Genomic DNA, 17,003 nt, shown 5'->3' with positions numbered 1-17,003 from the left:
TTGACCGACTTTTGACCTTATGACGTCAGACATATGATTAACCAATCAGCATTGGTGTTACTAATAGATTACCCACAGTTCCGTGCAAAACACGTCTAAAGCTCGCTGTAAGAGATCGTTTCATTGGCTTATCCCCGACACCATTCAGAACACGAGTTAAATAACAACTCTTCCAGATCCTAGTGTAGTAAAGACAAGTAAAATGAAATTTTGAACTATAAAAACGAAACGAAATAGGATCTGTATTTTAACCAGATTGATTATATAATTACGGTAATGACATGTTTTGTTATTGTTACGTGTACTGCCAGATTTATTTTTAATAAAACGGTTCACAATACAACAAAATTCAAACTGCCTTACAAACATATAACCAATTTAACTTTTAAATTTTACAAATTTACTTTAAGGTGATTAAAAATAGTAAAAGTACCTATAACAGACTAAAGCCGTTGTATACATATACAAAATTGAAATTTAAAAATATACTTTTAAAATTATTAGAAATGATAAATGAACTAAAACCTCTATAAACACATTACAATCTTAAACTTTACCTTTAATATTATTTAAAAATGTAACAGGAAAGTAATAACTAAAACTTCACATTAAACAATTTTCTCAAAAAATAGGTTTCAAGAGCACATTTTAAAGGGTTAAAATTGACGGTTAATCTCAATAGAGATGCAGATACACTATTCAAAATTTCATCGCAGTAAGTATTTTCTTTAAAGATAGGTTTTAAGAGCACGTTTAAAAGAGTTGAATTTGTCCATTAATCTCAATAAAGATTGCATAATACGTCTATACATTGATATTTAATTTTTGTCAAAATGATATTTTTTATTATCTATTGTCAAGGTAATCTATTATATAAACTCTTCAAAAAGGGTAGGGGACAGAAACAATACAAAACTGCTGAAATGCACTGCTGTTTTTATTAGAGGTAACCAGTGTATGTTAATACCAGGCCAATTGCCTACACATGAACATAAACAGTTCATATGGGCGGCTTATCTGACAGTCCCATTTCACTCGCAAAGAGATACACCATCAAAAGTGAAAATGGACGTTTTTGATTTTTATCTTAATAATGGGTAATTGCTCCACCAATCCGCAGACATTGAGCAATTCGTCGTGGCATGCTCCTAATCAACCGTCCAATCACGATTTGGGGCAATCTGACCCACTCCTCTTGCAGTGCCACGGCCAATTCTTGCAGCGTTGTCGGTTGACGTTGACGTCGACGAACACGTCTCCCGATCAAAGTAAACGTAACACACTAAAGCAAAGATAAATCTTATGCAAGAACCGATAGGAAAGCAAACATGGATAGATAAACCAGCACGCGGCAGTTTTCATCAACACTTCCTTGAAGTGTCAAATTTGACAATGAACCCCTCCCACGTGTATGGCGCTATTGCGTGTCGCATGTGCGGCGCAGTGGTTCTGTTGGGGCGACATGTTTTTCATCTGTGAACATACTCTCAAAGCATGTCAAATGTCCATGACTATTTATCATATCGCAACCTGCATAGGTATTTGCATTTCAATATCCCCTACGTTTTTTTTGAAGAGTATATATGAGGATACAGAAATATATATATATTTATATAAGGAACTTGACATATAGTAAAACAAATGTTATGCAATTAAAGACGCTAAACTACTAACTCTCTATTATCCATAAAATTCGAAAATAAAATCACGAATTGGAATTCAATATTGGTTTATTTCAATTGATATTGATGTTACTAGTTTACGGTGAAAATATGGGATCCTAATATACAATATTTAAGACAAAATGAACATTTTATAACCAGTACATGGTGTTTTGTACTCTAGGAATATAATGGTTTCGAGCGCAACTTGTAATGAACAAAGAAAAGCATATCTCATAAGACAGGTCTATACGCACTTTAAAACATTTCGGGCCAATGTTCTATTGATATTACATAAATCTGCTTTTGCGTAACAGATATCCATCATAACTTTGTTTTTGTTTTTCTTTATATTTTTAATTGCTGAGGTTTCTGAACATTTCTCTTTTTTGAAGTAACTAGAGTGTTTGTCGTTGCAGAAATGGGTTTGCTTGAAAGTGAGTTTCTTGCTATTTTATTTTATTGTGATTGAATGTTTTGAATGCATTTGATATTATGTTTTTGAAAAATTGAATGTAATCACTTTACATATTACATTAATATGATTTAGTGGCCCATTTTCGTCTATTTTAAGGTCTATACGTCCATTAAACAGGTGAGGTCAAGGTTCTGTGGATATTACATAAGTCTGCTTTTGCGTAACTGATATCCAGTTTTTATTGTTGTTCTTTATAAGTTTAATTGCTGAAGTTTCTGAACATTTCTTTATTGGACGTAACTAGAGTGGTTGTCGTTGCAGAAATTGGTTTGCTTGAAAGTGAGTTTCTTGTTATTTTTATTGTGATTGGTGGTTTTGGATAAAATGTCTCATTTTTGTTTTCAAATTTATTTGATTTTGTTGTATATGGGTCTTTAGTGATATTCGTTTTGAAGATTTAATTTGTTGACAGGTTATATTAATTGAAGACATATTCTTTGGATTGTTTACACAGTTTTGATTATTTAGCTTTGTAATCACGTATATTTGTCTTTTTTCTTCGGATGAAATAAGAGTTTAACACTATATTTCAGATGAAGGTTTTAACCAGTCCTTTCCTGAACAAAATATGTCAATATGCCGACAAGTGCCACATTATTGCTCAACAAAAGAAGTATTCTACTGCTTTAGAAATAAACCCTGGTAAATATATCATAAGTTTTTTTAAAGAAGGGTTAAAAGGGAATCAATTCATTAGCACCTTTTGTTAGTGAAAATGTAGTGAAATCCGAATACGTAAAATAACAGGAAACCATAATCCGTCGTGTACGTTTTCTGATTTTTTGATTGTTATTATTCTGTTAAGAATTTGAATATGAGGCAGGCAATGTCTTGAATGATTATTGTCAACATAATTGCTTTGAAATGAGTATTGTCAGTTTACTCGTACACATGACACTGTATGTCTTTTGGGCTTCAAAATGCCCCATGTTTCTTTCCGTAGATAATGTATCATTCCAGGAAATCAATTCTATAACAAAATCGATAATGTAATTTATTGTCCATATTATTCTCGTATTACTGGATTTAGATGTTGAGATCCGTGTGACTGCTGCTAGTGATATCGTTATTATTTGAGGAAAATAGTTGGGATCCGTGACCAATTTCACTATAGGTGTCTCCATACCAGAAAAAAATGTGCTGACTTTGGGGATCTCTCAAACATATGAGCGCTTTTGGCAAAAGGATAGTGTTTGAAATACGGCAAATACGAAATAACCAACACCGTGAGAGGTGTTTCACAAAATAATAAATTAGCCTTTTTCTAATAGAACAATCATCAAGTTGATCATTATTCTTCTCTTTGATGTTTAACGACATTGTCCACGGTATACTATTAATATCTATATTTTATTTTTTTTTATAATTATTAGAAATTATTCCATCAGATATTAAATATATTACTGGTATCAAATAAAATTCGATTTAAAAAGTAAGAAACCAAATATTGAATTCTATATTATTATATTCTTTTATTACTGAGTGTGTGGTATTCTAGATTAGGTTTTAGTTGCTGAAGTCAAGTCCATTCGATTGTATAACTAATTTGTTAATTCGCGCTTAACTGAAATTATCTATTGACTATAGACTGTAGTCAACAGTTCAGTTTACACACCTAGCTTATGCAAGCGTGCTTTACTTTATTTCAGAAAAGACATCCTTTTTCAATTATGAGGGGTTTTTTGATAGACAGTTGGAAAGTAAAAAGAATGACCATACTTACCGTGTATTTAAGAAAGTAATGAGAGATGCAACTCAGTTTCCATATGCTAAGGATTATAGTGGTGATAAGAGGGATATATCAGTCTGGTGTAGTAATGATTATCTTGGAATGAGCTGGCATCCTAAAGTTAAATATGCTGTCAAGTAAGTTGAAAATAAATAATGTATATTTTATAAATCTTTAGACGACTCAATATTTTATTACTTTAAAACAGGGATGAACTGATATCTTTGTGATTTGATAACATGCGTTAGTTTAAAGGTAAATCTGGTTAGGCATAGGTACCAATGTAAAGAACACTACTAAAATAAGTCAAATTTAGTGTTGGGGCCCGTTTTTCATGTACGCGTTTCTGCGCGCGCTCTCGCCATTTACATGGAAACTCTCCCGTTACATTCGCCGTCGAAAAATATGTACATGGAAAACGGGCTTTACATCATTGACTTACAGGGGGTTGGATGGCCGTATGGTTAGCACGCGCGTGCTGTATCATAAGGCCTGTCATTGAGTCAACTGGCGTGGTTTCGAATCCCCGGAGTAGGGTCGCCTGTCCAACCTCGTGGGTTTTCTCCGGTTTCCTCCCACTGCTAAAGACCCCGACGCGCAAGCGAATTATTGAAATAAAATTAAACCATATGTAAGTCCCGAAATTACCTAGTTTGTCGAGTGGACGTTAAACCCCGTCTCTCTCTCTCTCTCTCTCTCTCTCTCTCTCTCTCATTGACTTACGCGAATTAGAAATAATCTAAAATGTTGATCTTACTTTGATATAATATTCTTTTGTTTATCAATTCATTCTCTTTATCGCTGTGTTAAAATGTATTGTACAGGGATTCGTTAGAAAAACATGGAGCAGGAGCCGGGGGTACTAGAAATATATCTGGTAATTCACCACTTCATGAGGAATTAGAAGAAGAATTAGCCAAAATTCATCAAAAAGAGGCTGGATTGATATTTACTTCATGTTATGTCGCTAATGACACAACTCTTTATACATTGGGAAAAATAATACCAGGTTTGTAAATTATTACTTTTAACTTATTTAAATAAATATCAGTCAGGAATTCGGTGGTTTGAGACTGGAGACAGATATTTAAAATAAACTTTGATCCAAATTCAGCAGTTATGTTTGGTATTTCCTTTTAATCTCTTTGTAAATAAATGTGCATCTATCCTTTATTGTCTAGGTGTCCATTTTTTCTCCGATTCTGGAAACCATGCCTCTATGATTCAGGGATTGCGGAACAGTGGTGCTCCAAAACATATTTTCCGTCATAATGATCCCGACCACTTGGAACATCTTCTCAAACAAGTGGCAACGGATGTGCCTAAAATTGTAGCCTTTGAAACTGTTCATTCCATGAATGGTGAGTATAGAATATTTAAATTTGTTTTCGTGTTCGTATAGATGTTTTGTTTCATTCTATAGATGGCGAGTCCAGAACATTTGCATATTATGTATCACGTTTATGGGTGTCTTTATTTTTTACTTTCCTATTTCCGAGTCGATTTTTGCTTGGTGTGCGTGCTCTCGCCTTACATTTTGTCGTAACTAGTTCTACTTTTCGACTTTTCGACTTTCGCGTCATGAAGGGGCGAAAAGTAGAAATTACGGATGGTAGTTACAAGCTTCCATAGTTTATTAATACATTTTTTGTTTCTTTACATGTCAGTAAAACAATGAACCGATTTGTCAGAAAAATTATTTATATTTCAATATTTGCAGGGTCGATATGTCCACTTACAGAACTATGTGATGTAGCTCATAAATATGGTGCTTTAACATTTGTTGATGAAGTACATGCTGTTGGTCTGTATGGCGATAGTGGTGCTGGCATTGGTGAAAGAGACGGTTGTCTTAAAGAAATGGATCTGATCACAGGAACTCTTGGTACAAACATTAAAAAATTTTCTCAGACATTAATTTTAAAAAACAAGCTACGAAGATATTTTACAAAGTTTTACTTTCTTAGAAATGGATTAAAAATCTATTGTTATATATGAATACTAAATATTATAATTGAATAAACTTCATCATGGAATGAATTGTGATTTTGTTTACAGGTAAAGCATTTGGTAATATGGGAGGATATCTAGTTGGTTCTAGTAATACTATTGATATGATTAGAAGTTATGGAGCTGGTTTTATTTTTACTACAAGTCTACCGCCAACAGTACTCAGTGGTTGCCTTGCTTCCATTAAGGTTGGTATTTTTTTAATTACATTATATGACGCTCTAAAATTTGAGGATAAATTTCTACGAAATGTTTAAACTGAAACAACGTATCTGTAAATTAATTTTGTCACTAAAATAGGTATATGGCCAAATCTAAACAATACTGTAATGGGGGTGGCATTTGCAATGAAGTGAAAAAAAAAATGAAATTGGGTTTAATTTTACTGTTCCGCACCAACCGGGATAATGAAGATGAGCCATGTATTATATATACGGAGGGGGGGGGATTTTTTTCCACACAGCGACGTTTCCGCCGACTCTTCGTTGAATTCCAGCTGTCAAAACATTTTTACGAACACGCCGACGTGTATATAAGACCCCAGGTTTTCGTATAAGACCCTCGCCTTGCACTGTTGAGAAATGAAATGGGCGTCCTAATATTCTGCATAGGCTGGGCTAGTGAAGACGGGCGTACGCTATGCACTCTGCTATGAGGGAACTTTTGCCTGGCCACCGCGGCTCACTTGCGCTGATGAGAAAGGGATACTTGCTTGAAAATCAGGAATATTAGTTTTACGTGTAAATTATTTACGGGAATCTCGGTGGCTCAGTGAGTAAGACGCTGGTTCACTTACCAGGAGGTCTGGGGTTCGCTCCCGTGTTGGCGAAGAAAGCTGAAATTCAAAACAAGAGCAAGTTGTAGCACCATTTTATTTCCTTTCATTTAAATTGTATTTTAATTGACAATAAAATTAAACAATCAATGAAATGTTCCTTGTAATGTTGATAGGTGTTAGCCAGTGAAGAAGGAAGAGAACTTCGAGCAAAACACCAAGAAAATGTAAAATATCTACGTGAAAAATTAGTATCTTGTGGTATTCCTGCCATCCATTCACCGAGTCACATTATTCCTATACACGTGAGTACTTGTCTTCATTGAAGGTGGATAACCTGTGTGTGGTCTTTAGTAAGGCAAGTTTTGTAAAATGACTCTATTGTGTAATTGACTGTTATTCCATTTACTCAATATTTATAAAATAGAATTATTAAAAAGTAAGAATGGAAGGGAATTGGAGTAAGTTTGTTTGCTTATTGGTTGACGAATTAGCTCTGAAGAGCACGTTTACTCGTTATAGAACACTTCATATATATTTACGCATAGCTAACAAATTATGTTAGTTAAGCAAGCAATTTAAAGGTGCGTTATGTAAAAACTAGATCTCCTATTGCGGGTCTTTTTCTGGATTCAAATGTTCTATAAATTATTATTTTAACATTTATTCACATGACAAGGTCATAATAAACTCTCTAGACCATTGCTGCGATATTGAATAGATTAGAACATCCGCGCCATATAAGCGTTTAAACCCAATATATTTTTCATTATCTGTTTTAAACTATTATAGCAAGAACGACCAGTTCTGCGAGAACGATCAGTTCTTGATCTTGTTACATAATGCATCTTTAAGTAGCTGTTGTATTTCAGGTTGGGGATGCTGAGTTATCAACCAGATTATCAAATGAGTTAATCAGTGAGTTTGGAATTTATGTACAGGCCATTAACTACCCTACTGTTGCTCGTGGTGAAGAACGCTTACGTATAGCTCCAACACCTCATCACTCTAAGGAAATGATGGATTACTTTGTTGAAAGTATTGTCAAGGTTTGGAAAACCTATAATGTGAAGTTTTACCAACCAATCCTCCCGCCAAAATGTGAAAATTGCAGAAAAAGTCTTCAGATTGAAGATCTATTTTCCAGTGATCCAATCTGTGCTCGCTCCAACTGTACTTATTCCTCTTTACAAACTGAAATACTCTATACATGACGAATTTTACAGTACAATTAATTTATTAACATCATATCACTGTAGATACTTTATCTTATATAGCATTCTTTGATATCTTTAATTATATAGAAATTATGCTGCAAGGTTTCACAAATACATGATTCCAACTTCTGTACTTTTTGACACAAACTAAAATCTGAATAAACTCACATATAAATAACAGAATAGAATACAGAATGTAAATTGACTTCGTGGGATTCCTCAAAAAATCAAACCATATGTTAGTTTGTGTCGAGTGAACGTTGCCCCCCCCCCTCTCTCTCTCTCTCTCTCTCTCTCTCTCTCAGCCATAAAATCCATTTCTCGCATTACCCATGTAAGCATATAAATGAACATTTTAAGTAGCCACAGCCAATGTTATGCGTTTGAAATTTCCATATTAGTCAAGAATATTCAAATGTAAACCCCTCTAACTTGTAATTTCATGTTATTTTAAAAGTAACATATTTAAAAAAAAAAAAAAAAATATACATTAAAATTTTGGTATTTATTGTTTCTTAGGCGATGGACACGCTAGCCGAATGATTCGCCCGAATCAATCGGCGTAGAAATTCGCCTGGCGGAAGCATTCGCCCGATTGTTGAATTAATTAGCCAATCATCACTCATCATCTAATTATATCGAGAAGTTAAGTGATTGTTTGAAGACATGTGACGTGAAAGATGGCGCAATCGTCTGGTGAATCGGGCGAAGGATTCGCCTAGAGTGTCCACCCATTAAACCGAATAAAATTCTGCGCCGATCATTGGCAGTACCTTAACCCTTTCAGGCCCGATTGGACTCTCATTATTTGCCTTCATATAGGGGATAAAATGTTGCAATGTATATGTGCATTATGGTCACAGGGCCGGCGGAAGCAATTCTTGATATGTGTGTGTGGGGGGTGGGGGTGGGGGAACTACCGTCCTAGGACTTTAGGCTAGGATCCAGGGAAGCTCCCGAGGGTCTAGATCATCTGAGACGCTTTCTAAGCGATTTCTTTCTGGTAAAATTACTCAGCAATGAGGTTTTTATGTTTTTTTAATCCCTTAACCACGAAAGCACTGCAATCGATGGTGATTTCCTGTGATGCTGAACTGGACAAATATATACATAATATTACCAAGGTTGTGAACACTCTAGAGGTCACAATTGTTATCCGATTTTGATGAAACGTACAATGTATGTTTATAACCATAACTTCTTGGTTTATGGCCACTGATTGTACAAAAACTCACATTTTTAGCTTGTGCCCCCTTTTACGCAAATAATGTAAAAGCATATAATACCCAGGACGACCTTCGGATGTAAACTGTGGTCGCGACTACAGTCTGAACCAGCACCCGAACGCAAATGAACCGGACAATTGGCTATTCAATATGGCGGCGCCCATGTCAATTGTTTCGCCTGCTATATTTTCTGCTATTTGTCATTTCTAAAACTACATTTTTGACGATGGGGATGAAGAAATGCTTTTAAAACATTTTCTTACAACGCTGACTCCATCCGGGTTAACTGGTAACTTGGATCATTCCACAAAGTCTTTTGTCGTGGGCGTATATATATATTCGAATAAGAAGATCTTAATCTGTCATATTCATCAAGAAAAATCGAATAAAAATCAAAGTTGTTAATATCTGTACCCTAACCCCCATTCTCTAACTTCCGGGTGTTACCAAGGACCCGGCAATACGGTCCATTGTGTAAATAACACATTGGCAATCGGCAATTTTATATTTTTCAGACAAATCTACACGCGTACCAGCCTTTTTAGACACCCTTGAACTATCCCGACCGTGCTCTATCACATGGTACGACTGGTCACGGCCAGAGGTTGAACTAAATGTCGTTCGCATGAAGATAGTTCGACTAGAGTTCGGAAATCCGTGCAACGGAAGGTCGCCCTGTTGTGGACCATCCAGAGGTCATAATTTATTTCCGATTTGCGCTTATGTGACAAAGTGATCTATACCTTTCATCAAATTGAACGATCATTTAGGTGCATAGAACTTTATGACCTCTGCTGGTTTTTGATAATATATGATATTGACGTTTCAACTCTGTATAAACTTCTGTTAAGGCACGAGCTGGCTATAATCTAATTAAACATGTAATCAATTCAATATGACCTTTACAAGATACACATGATCTGTGTATAACAGTGCATCATACCATGACAAGATGATTTCTTCAAAGGAAATACGTGCGCTATATAAGCAGGAGTCTACTGACAGTAAGTCCACCCAAAACTGTAGGTATGCTTGTATGCAAGGACCCCGAGGTTTTGCGGATGTCCCTGCAGCTCAGTGGTCAGTACATAGAATTCAAAGATGAAACCAAGTTCCTTGGTGTAATCTTTGATAGGAAAGTCAAATGGAGACCGCATATCAAATATACTATTCTAAAAAAGTAGGGGATATTTGATTTTGGGGGCATAATATTAAAATATGCAAATGACTACGAAAAAAGTCACTATAGAACCTAACAGAAGAAACATTTCCAGTTACATGTGACGCCCAAACGCACCAATAGCTACCGCATGGAATGCAGGTGATGCTTGGGATCATCATGGGGGTCCAACCCAAGATTTGCACGACTCTGACTTTGAATGTTACAGTCATTGTGGCATTGAATTCCAGGGTGGAAACATCAGTTTAATTGTTTTAGTGACCAGAAAACAAATTTTGATATGCGTCGGCTTACCCAAAATGAAAGGTTACGTGCCCTTGGCATGCTACAGATCGGCACAACACAGGCGGTTGTGGCGCGGACGATGAATGTTTCTCAGTCTGTCATAAGCAGGCTATGGTCCAGATACCGTGATACACAATCTGTACAGGACAGACCACGCTCAGGTCGACCAAGGGCGACAACTCAAGCCCAGGATCGATTTATCCGTACCTTGGCCTTGAGAAATCGTGTCATCACAGCAAATCAGATCAGCGCTCGTCTTCAAACAGACACTGGTGTGAGAGTGAGTGGCCAGACGATTCGGAATCGACTGCATAGGGGTCACCTTCGCGCCCGACGTCCTCGCGTGATCCCTTGTTTGAGAGATCATCACATTCAGGCAAGACGTCGTTGGTGTAGGGATCGTCAACACTGGGATAATCGACGCTGGAGCAATGTGATGTTTTCAGATGATTCAAGGTTCACTGTTGATTTTTTGGACAGATGTAGGAGGGTGTGGCGTCGTCGAAACGAGCGCTTCCAAGACGTTAACGTCATCAGACATGATCGATTTGGGGGTGGTTCTGTTATGGTGTTACATGCCAGTACTACCGGGACAACATCTTGGCAGTCCATGTTGTGTCGTTCGCACGACGTCATGGCCGCCGTTTCATCTTCCAGGATGACAACGCAAGATGTCACAGGGCCAGGATCGTTACAGGTTACCTCCAACAACAGAACATCACCACATTACCTTGGTCAGCACTGAGTCCCGACCTCTCCCCCATCGAGCATGTCTGGGACATGCTTGGACAGAGGTTACGTCAACGTCAACAACGTCCTACCAATGTCCAAGAACTTGCTGCTGCGTTGCAACAGGAATGGGACAATCTGGACCAAAATGACCTTAGACGTCTCATTAGGAGTATGCCACGTCGGATCAATGCTTGTTTGGCAAACAGAGGAGGATTTACCCGTTACTGACTTGGTTGTGATGCTGTGGTAACTTTGCTGTTTGACCCCGGGTATCATTTTACCCTTATAATGGTCAGTCTGTGCCTTACTTAGTCTAACGATCATTTGGAATAAATCGATGAATGTGAACTTCATTTCATTTTGTCATTTGTTTCTTCGTCAGTTTCATTAGGTGACTTTAATAACACTTAAAAATCAAATATCCCCTACTTTTTTTGAATAGTATATGTAGTAACATGCACTCAACGCATCCTGAAAAAAACTGACCCTGGGGCATTGGTGTCCTGCCTTTAGCGAAATCTCGAGGTTCACAAGAGTCAGGGACAACACCAAGAAGACATACTGCCAGGCAGTCGGCGAAATGGTTATAGACTACGGTCTCGATAAACTCACCATTAATATTATAGAAGATACGACCAGGGCAGCCTGGTCAAAGGTGTCCTGCCTTTAGCGAAATCTCGAGGTTCACAAGAGTCAGGGACAACACCAAGAAGACATACTGCCAGGCAGTCGGCGAAATGGTTATAGACTACGGTCTCGATAAACTCACCATTAATATTATAGAAGATACGACCAGGGCCCCCTGGACTCTTCCAGTATCCCCGGTAGATACCACCCTCGTTCTGAGGGTCGACAAAGGGAATACCCAATTGGCGGCCAAGCATCTCTCCTTAGCTCATATCGAGGACAATTGGTCAAAATGGACTCACATATACACGGACGGATCGCACAACCCGGTACGACGGGCATCGGGATATATATCCCGGGGAAAGAGATACAGGCAGCAAATAGACTGCCAAACATGTGCTCTGTGTACACATCAGAAATGTATGCGATCACAGAAGCCGTAGTGTGGATATCCAGCCAAAGGAAATCAAACTATGTTGTCCTCAGCGACTCCCTAAGTAGTCTGGAATCCATAAGAAATCAGAGATCGGACGCCCGTCCCGAACTGCTGACCCAGATCTACCTAGCGTACGAAAAGTCTCTGGCAAAGGGCAACCAGATTGGGCCCGTAGTGTAGCACTATCGTCGTTGCGACATTGTTTTTAAATATATAGAGAAATAAGATGACTTTATATTTCATTAATTAATATCTTTGGCAAGTTAGTAATTTCAAACATATTCACATTTGTAGTGTGTACTAAATCAACTTATCGTATAAATGACATATTGTTATATAAAAAAGAGTTATTTAGCCATAACATGTGTCTATAAAATACCACAGAGAGTACATGTGCAAGGAAAAGTACGATTGCGTCATTGGGTTTAAAGTAACCAATCATATCGTTAATTACACCAGTTCAGGGCCATGAACACGCTTATTTATGCGTGATATACGTGAGTGCTATATAAGATATCTATTTGAACCTTTCAAGTCAGACTTCCATTAGATTCCAGAGAGGTTTCATCTGAGTTCCTAGACAGCCGCGAGCCTGGATAGGGTTGAGAAATGGTTTTAGCTAGTATTGTTATCTATTATGCTTGTATCCATATGTATTCGGCTATGCTATATAAAATGTAGAAACGAACTGTTGCATTGTTATTCCTGGTAAGACAAACGTCTTAAGAAACTGTAAGAAGTAAATACACAACGTGAAGCAGAAGTAAAGACAGCTAGAGACAAATTCTAGACGATCACAAGGCTACAGAAATATGTAGTAAGAAAAGATGCATGGGTCGTACGTAGGATGTGGCGACCGGTTCCCCTTATCCGCTCTTCACGTCAGACAAAAGACCTGTGGTGCTACAGTATCCAGCTCAAAAGATTTGGTGGGGCTACAGCTAAGAACGCTCCTAAGAAATCATTATTGTTGGCGAAATATTTGGGGGGGGGGGGGGCTAATTCGATTTTTTGGGGGGCTAAGTAAGCAAACACGAGATCTATGAGTTTATCTACGAATTCGTGTGTGAGATTGGTATCCTAGATATGATGATGTGACTCCGCAGGGACGAAAGGAGTGTTCTACTCTGTGAAGATAAGGGGACCCACCCCAAGACCCAACGGACGGGACCATAAGTGATCATCCCGAGGGCTACTGCTAGTCGGACGATCCTACGCGAAGGGACGTCGGGTGCCCTGTGGGGGCCGTTTTTCTTTTGGTGGTAAGGCCTACGGCACGACAATGCTTGGCTGCATCCTTGAACCTAGGTCGGACAGGCGGCGGGCCCTAGGGCCCCGGCTGACAGTCCTTCCTTTCACTACCGAACATAAGGTCAGAGCTTAGAGCATCTATGAACTCACATCTATACTAAAAATAAATAACCCCTTTACCATCCCCTTCAGCAGAATGTGCAAAACTTAAAAATAGTTTTGTGGATACTCTAACCAAACCCAAATCAATTATAAAATATCATAAAACAAGAAATTATTTTAAAACTTAACCACTTGGGCCTTAAAGGGTGAAAGGCCCACTCACAAGTGAAAATCAAAATATAAGTAGGCTGGGTTAGATCTATTTCTTAAGGCCACACTGGCGTATGCCGGGTTCGTGCAGGAAGACGTGAAATTCCGGTATGTAATTTCAATCCATCAAAAAGAGAGATATAAATGTGGTTTAACGTCCACTTAACACAAATTAGGTCATTTCGGGACTAACTGTACGCGGTTCAATTTTATTTCAATCATTCGTTTGAGCGTAAGGGGTCTTTAGTAGTGGGAGGAGACCATGTTGGGATTGCTTGTCTTGTACAACCAGGGAATCGAAACCACGCCAGTTGCCTCAAGGACAGACCGTATGATACAACGTGCGCGCTAACCATTCCGCCCCCAACATCCCCAACCCACTCCATCAAATCCATCAACTGTCTTCATAAATTTTAATAAAATATGATTAACATTGACATATTTCAAAGCAATAAAAGAAAATTTAATGAATATATGACTTGTTACATAATTTATTAACATGCAATATTTTTAACGAGGGCATGTGATCCAGAGTTCAAACAGGAGCTGTCGAATTGTTAGCGCGTGTGCGCTGTATCATAAGGTCTGTCATTGAGTCATCTGGTGTGGTTTCGATTCACCGGTTGTACATGACAAGGAGTAGGGTCGGCTGTCCAACCTCGTGGTTTTCTCCGAGTCCTCCTGTTTCCTCCCACTGCTAAAGATCCCTTCGCGAAAAATCTAGTCTTGATTATCCAGGCCTGTCAATCAGACGTAGAATGGTCGGTAGACTGGTTAAGCGAGACTAATTTCACAACAAAGGCACGTAACCTATTTTTTACTCACAAAGGCCGGGTGTTATGGCCGACACTCGTAACCATCTTTCGGTGTATTATTTATGGATGATTAAATGGCCATAGCTTATTAAGTACAACATGACTGTTTATTTAGTGACTATAAATGTGCGAAACTGATTTAAGGCTTGGTGTATATATACTAAACAGCAAAAAACAAACAACCGTCAGTATGATTTCAAAATCAGAGAGGCACTTTAATCAAATCATTCTAGAAAACTACTTACTAAATGGATCAAAGCAAGTTTTTGTGAACAGCATGCTGACACATTAGTGATTAATCCATCACAATTCCAAGACATTACGAGAATGTTTAGAGTATGTACACAGTCTATACATCAGTATCTGGTATGTCCACCGAGAGTGTCAATAACAGAAGCGCAGCGTCTGTACATGGAGTGGACCAGACGATTGATGAACGCCATTGGCACCTGGAACCACACTCTCAAAAAAGCCTGGCGCAATCCATCGGCCGTGTTTGATCTCGGTACGACGTTATTAAGTGTCCTCTGAATTTCATCCCAAAGATGTCCGGACTAAGGGCTGGCCAGTGCATAACGTTGACATCGTTCTGCTGTAGAAAGTCCCGAGTAAATCTGACGTTGTGGGCACGGGCGTTGTCATGCTGGAAAAAGTTGTTTCGATGACGTGCGAAATGTGGTATGACGTGGGGTCTGAGAGCTTGATCGATGTAGCGCACTGCTGTCAGGTCGCCTCCTCTCCCCCCAGATTTTGGAACACCACAGGACCCACTCTCTTGTTCAGGCCGATTCCACCCCAAACCCCACGAGTCTCGTTCCATGACACATTGGTCAAAATAACGCTGGCCACGTCGACGCCATATTCTGGTCCTGCCATCTGCAGTTGATACGTAACACCGACTCTCATCTGTGAACAGGACAGTTCTCAATTTCCTGTGTCGCCAGTTCTGGAGTTGTTGGCAAACTGTAGACGTTCTCGTCGATGGCGAGGGGTGAGGATCGGTCCACGGTAAGGTCTACGGCAATCAATGGATGTTCTCTCTGGTGAGACGTCGGCGCACTGTATCGGTACTGATGGGTCTCCCGTGAGTTCCCCTGTCTGACATGCTGTCTCAGATGCCTGTGTGAAGGGATTCAGCACGTGCTATCGCAGAACATGGCGGTCTTGTCGCATTGGGGTAACCCTTGGTCTACCAGTTCGGGGGCGATCATCCGTGTTGTTGGTGGCCCGAAAGCGTTGCTGAAGCCTGTAGATGGTCCGAACATTGACCTTGAAGTGATTGGCAACGGCTTGGGCAGTGTGGCTAGCGTCGAGTTTTCCAAGTGCCTGGTTCCTCTGAGCTGTGGTGAGTCGTGGCATGCTGCTGACAATGCAGTGTGAATGACTAAACCAATATGGGGTGTATTTTATAGGGCTGGTCCCGGTGAACAGCACGTGCAGCATGAGTTACATGAAAGTCACGGAGAACACATTACCATCTCGGAAGTCAGGTTGCGTTCTGTGGGTTCAGTTCTGTGTTTGGGAAGGAGGCTTATTGCTCAGGTAAATTTGGAGATGTGGTCACAAATATACAATAAAAACATTTGGCAAGTTTTATGCAATGCGTCTATTCAGAGTAACATACCAACATGGCGTTTCTTTTGTTGCTTAGTATATAAATATTGTGGTGTAACTGTCGAGATATTTGGAGATATTTATTCATGGTGGGTCACCCTACTTAATCGGTTTTGGGATAACAATTCATTTTATTTGAATGGAAGTTTATGTGCGTCAGCGTTTGTTAACCTTCAACTTGTTTGAAAGACATGACAAAACACCAAAATAACTGTCATTAGTTTAAATGAACACGAATATAGTTGACAGTATTAACCCTTCAAAAAAGTTTATTCAACAGTTTGGGGTACTATCAGATTTATTAAGCGAAAATCCAGATTGGTGTACTAGATGGCCGCCGTATCAATAAAATGTCTGTACCTTCCTTATTATTCATGCTAGAGCAAGGTCGGTCAAATTTCGTTATCCTCAATGATTCATTAAGTAGCTTGGAATCAATCGAATACCTCAAAAGTCAGACGCCCGTATTTACCTGACTTAAAAATTATAACTAAAAATATTATCTCCATAGCGTATACGAGGAATCGCTGTTTAAAGGTAGCAAGGTGAAAGTAACCCAGGTCCCTTTTCCAATGCGCACCAAGAAGGGAACAAAAAAACAGGGCAGACCCTCTGGTAACGGATTAAACCTGGAGAACATGGAGTTATTTCCCTG

General features: G+C 38.7%; 1 protein-coding gene across 1 annotated transcript in view; it reads left to right on the top strand.

Annotated features, from left to right (window-relative positions):
• Positions 1-7,867, top strand: part of LOC126828029 (5-aminolevulinate synthase, erythroid-specific, mitochondrial) — a 32,051-nt gene extending 24,184 nt beyond the window's left edge. The window contains 9 exon segments of the mRNA XM_056102265.1: positions 2,837-2,905; positions 3,504-3,545; positions 3,789-4,005; positions 4,693-4,877; positions 5,050-5,229; positions 5,589-5,753; positions 5,927-6,066; positions 6,830-6,958; positions 7,526-7,867. Coding sequence (XP_055958240.1) covers positions 2,837-2,905; positions 3,504-3,545; positions 3,789-4,005; positions 4,693-4,877; positions 5,050-5,229; positions 5,589-5,753; positions 5,927-6,066; positions 6,830-6,958; positions 7,526-7,867 — 1,469 coding nt within the window.
• Positions 7,868-17,003: the final 9,136 nt, after the last annotated feature.

The sequence above is a fragment of the Patella vulgata genome, chromosome 7, assembly GCF_932274485.2.
Source record: "Patella vulgata chromosome 7, xgPatVulg1.2, whole genome shotgun sequence".
Classification (NCBI taxonomy): Eukaryota; Metazoa; Mollusca; class Gastropoda; family Patellidae; genus Patella; species Patella vulgata.
This window is presented reverse-complemented; position numbering and strand designations above follow the sequence as displayed.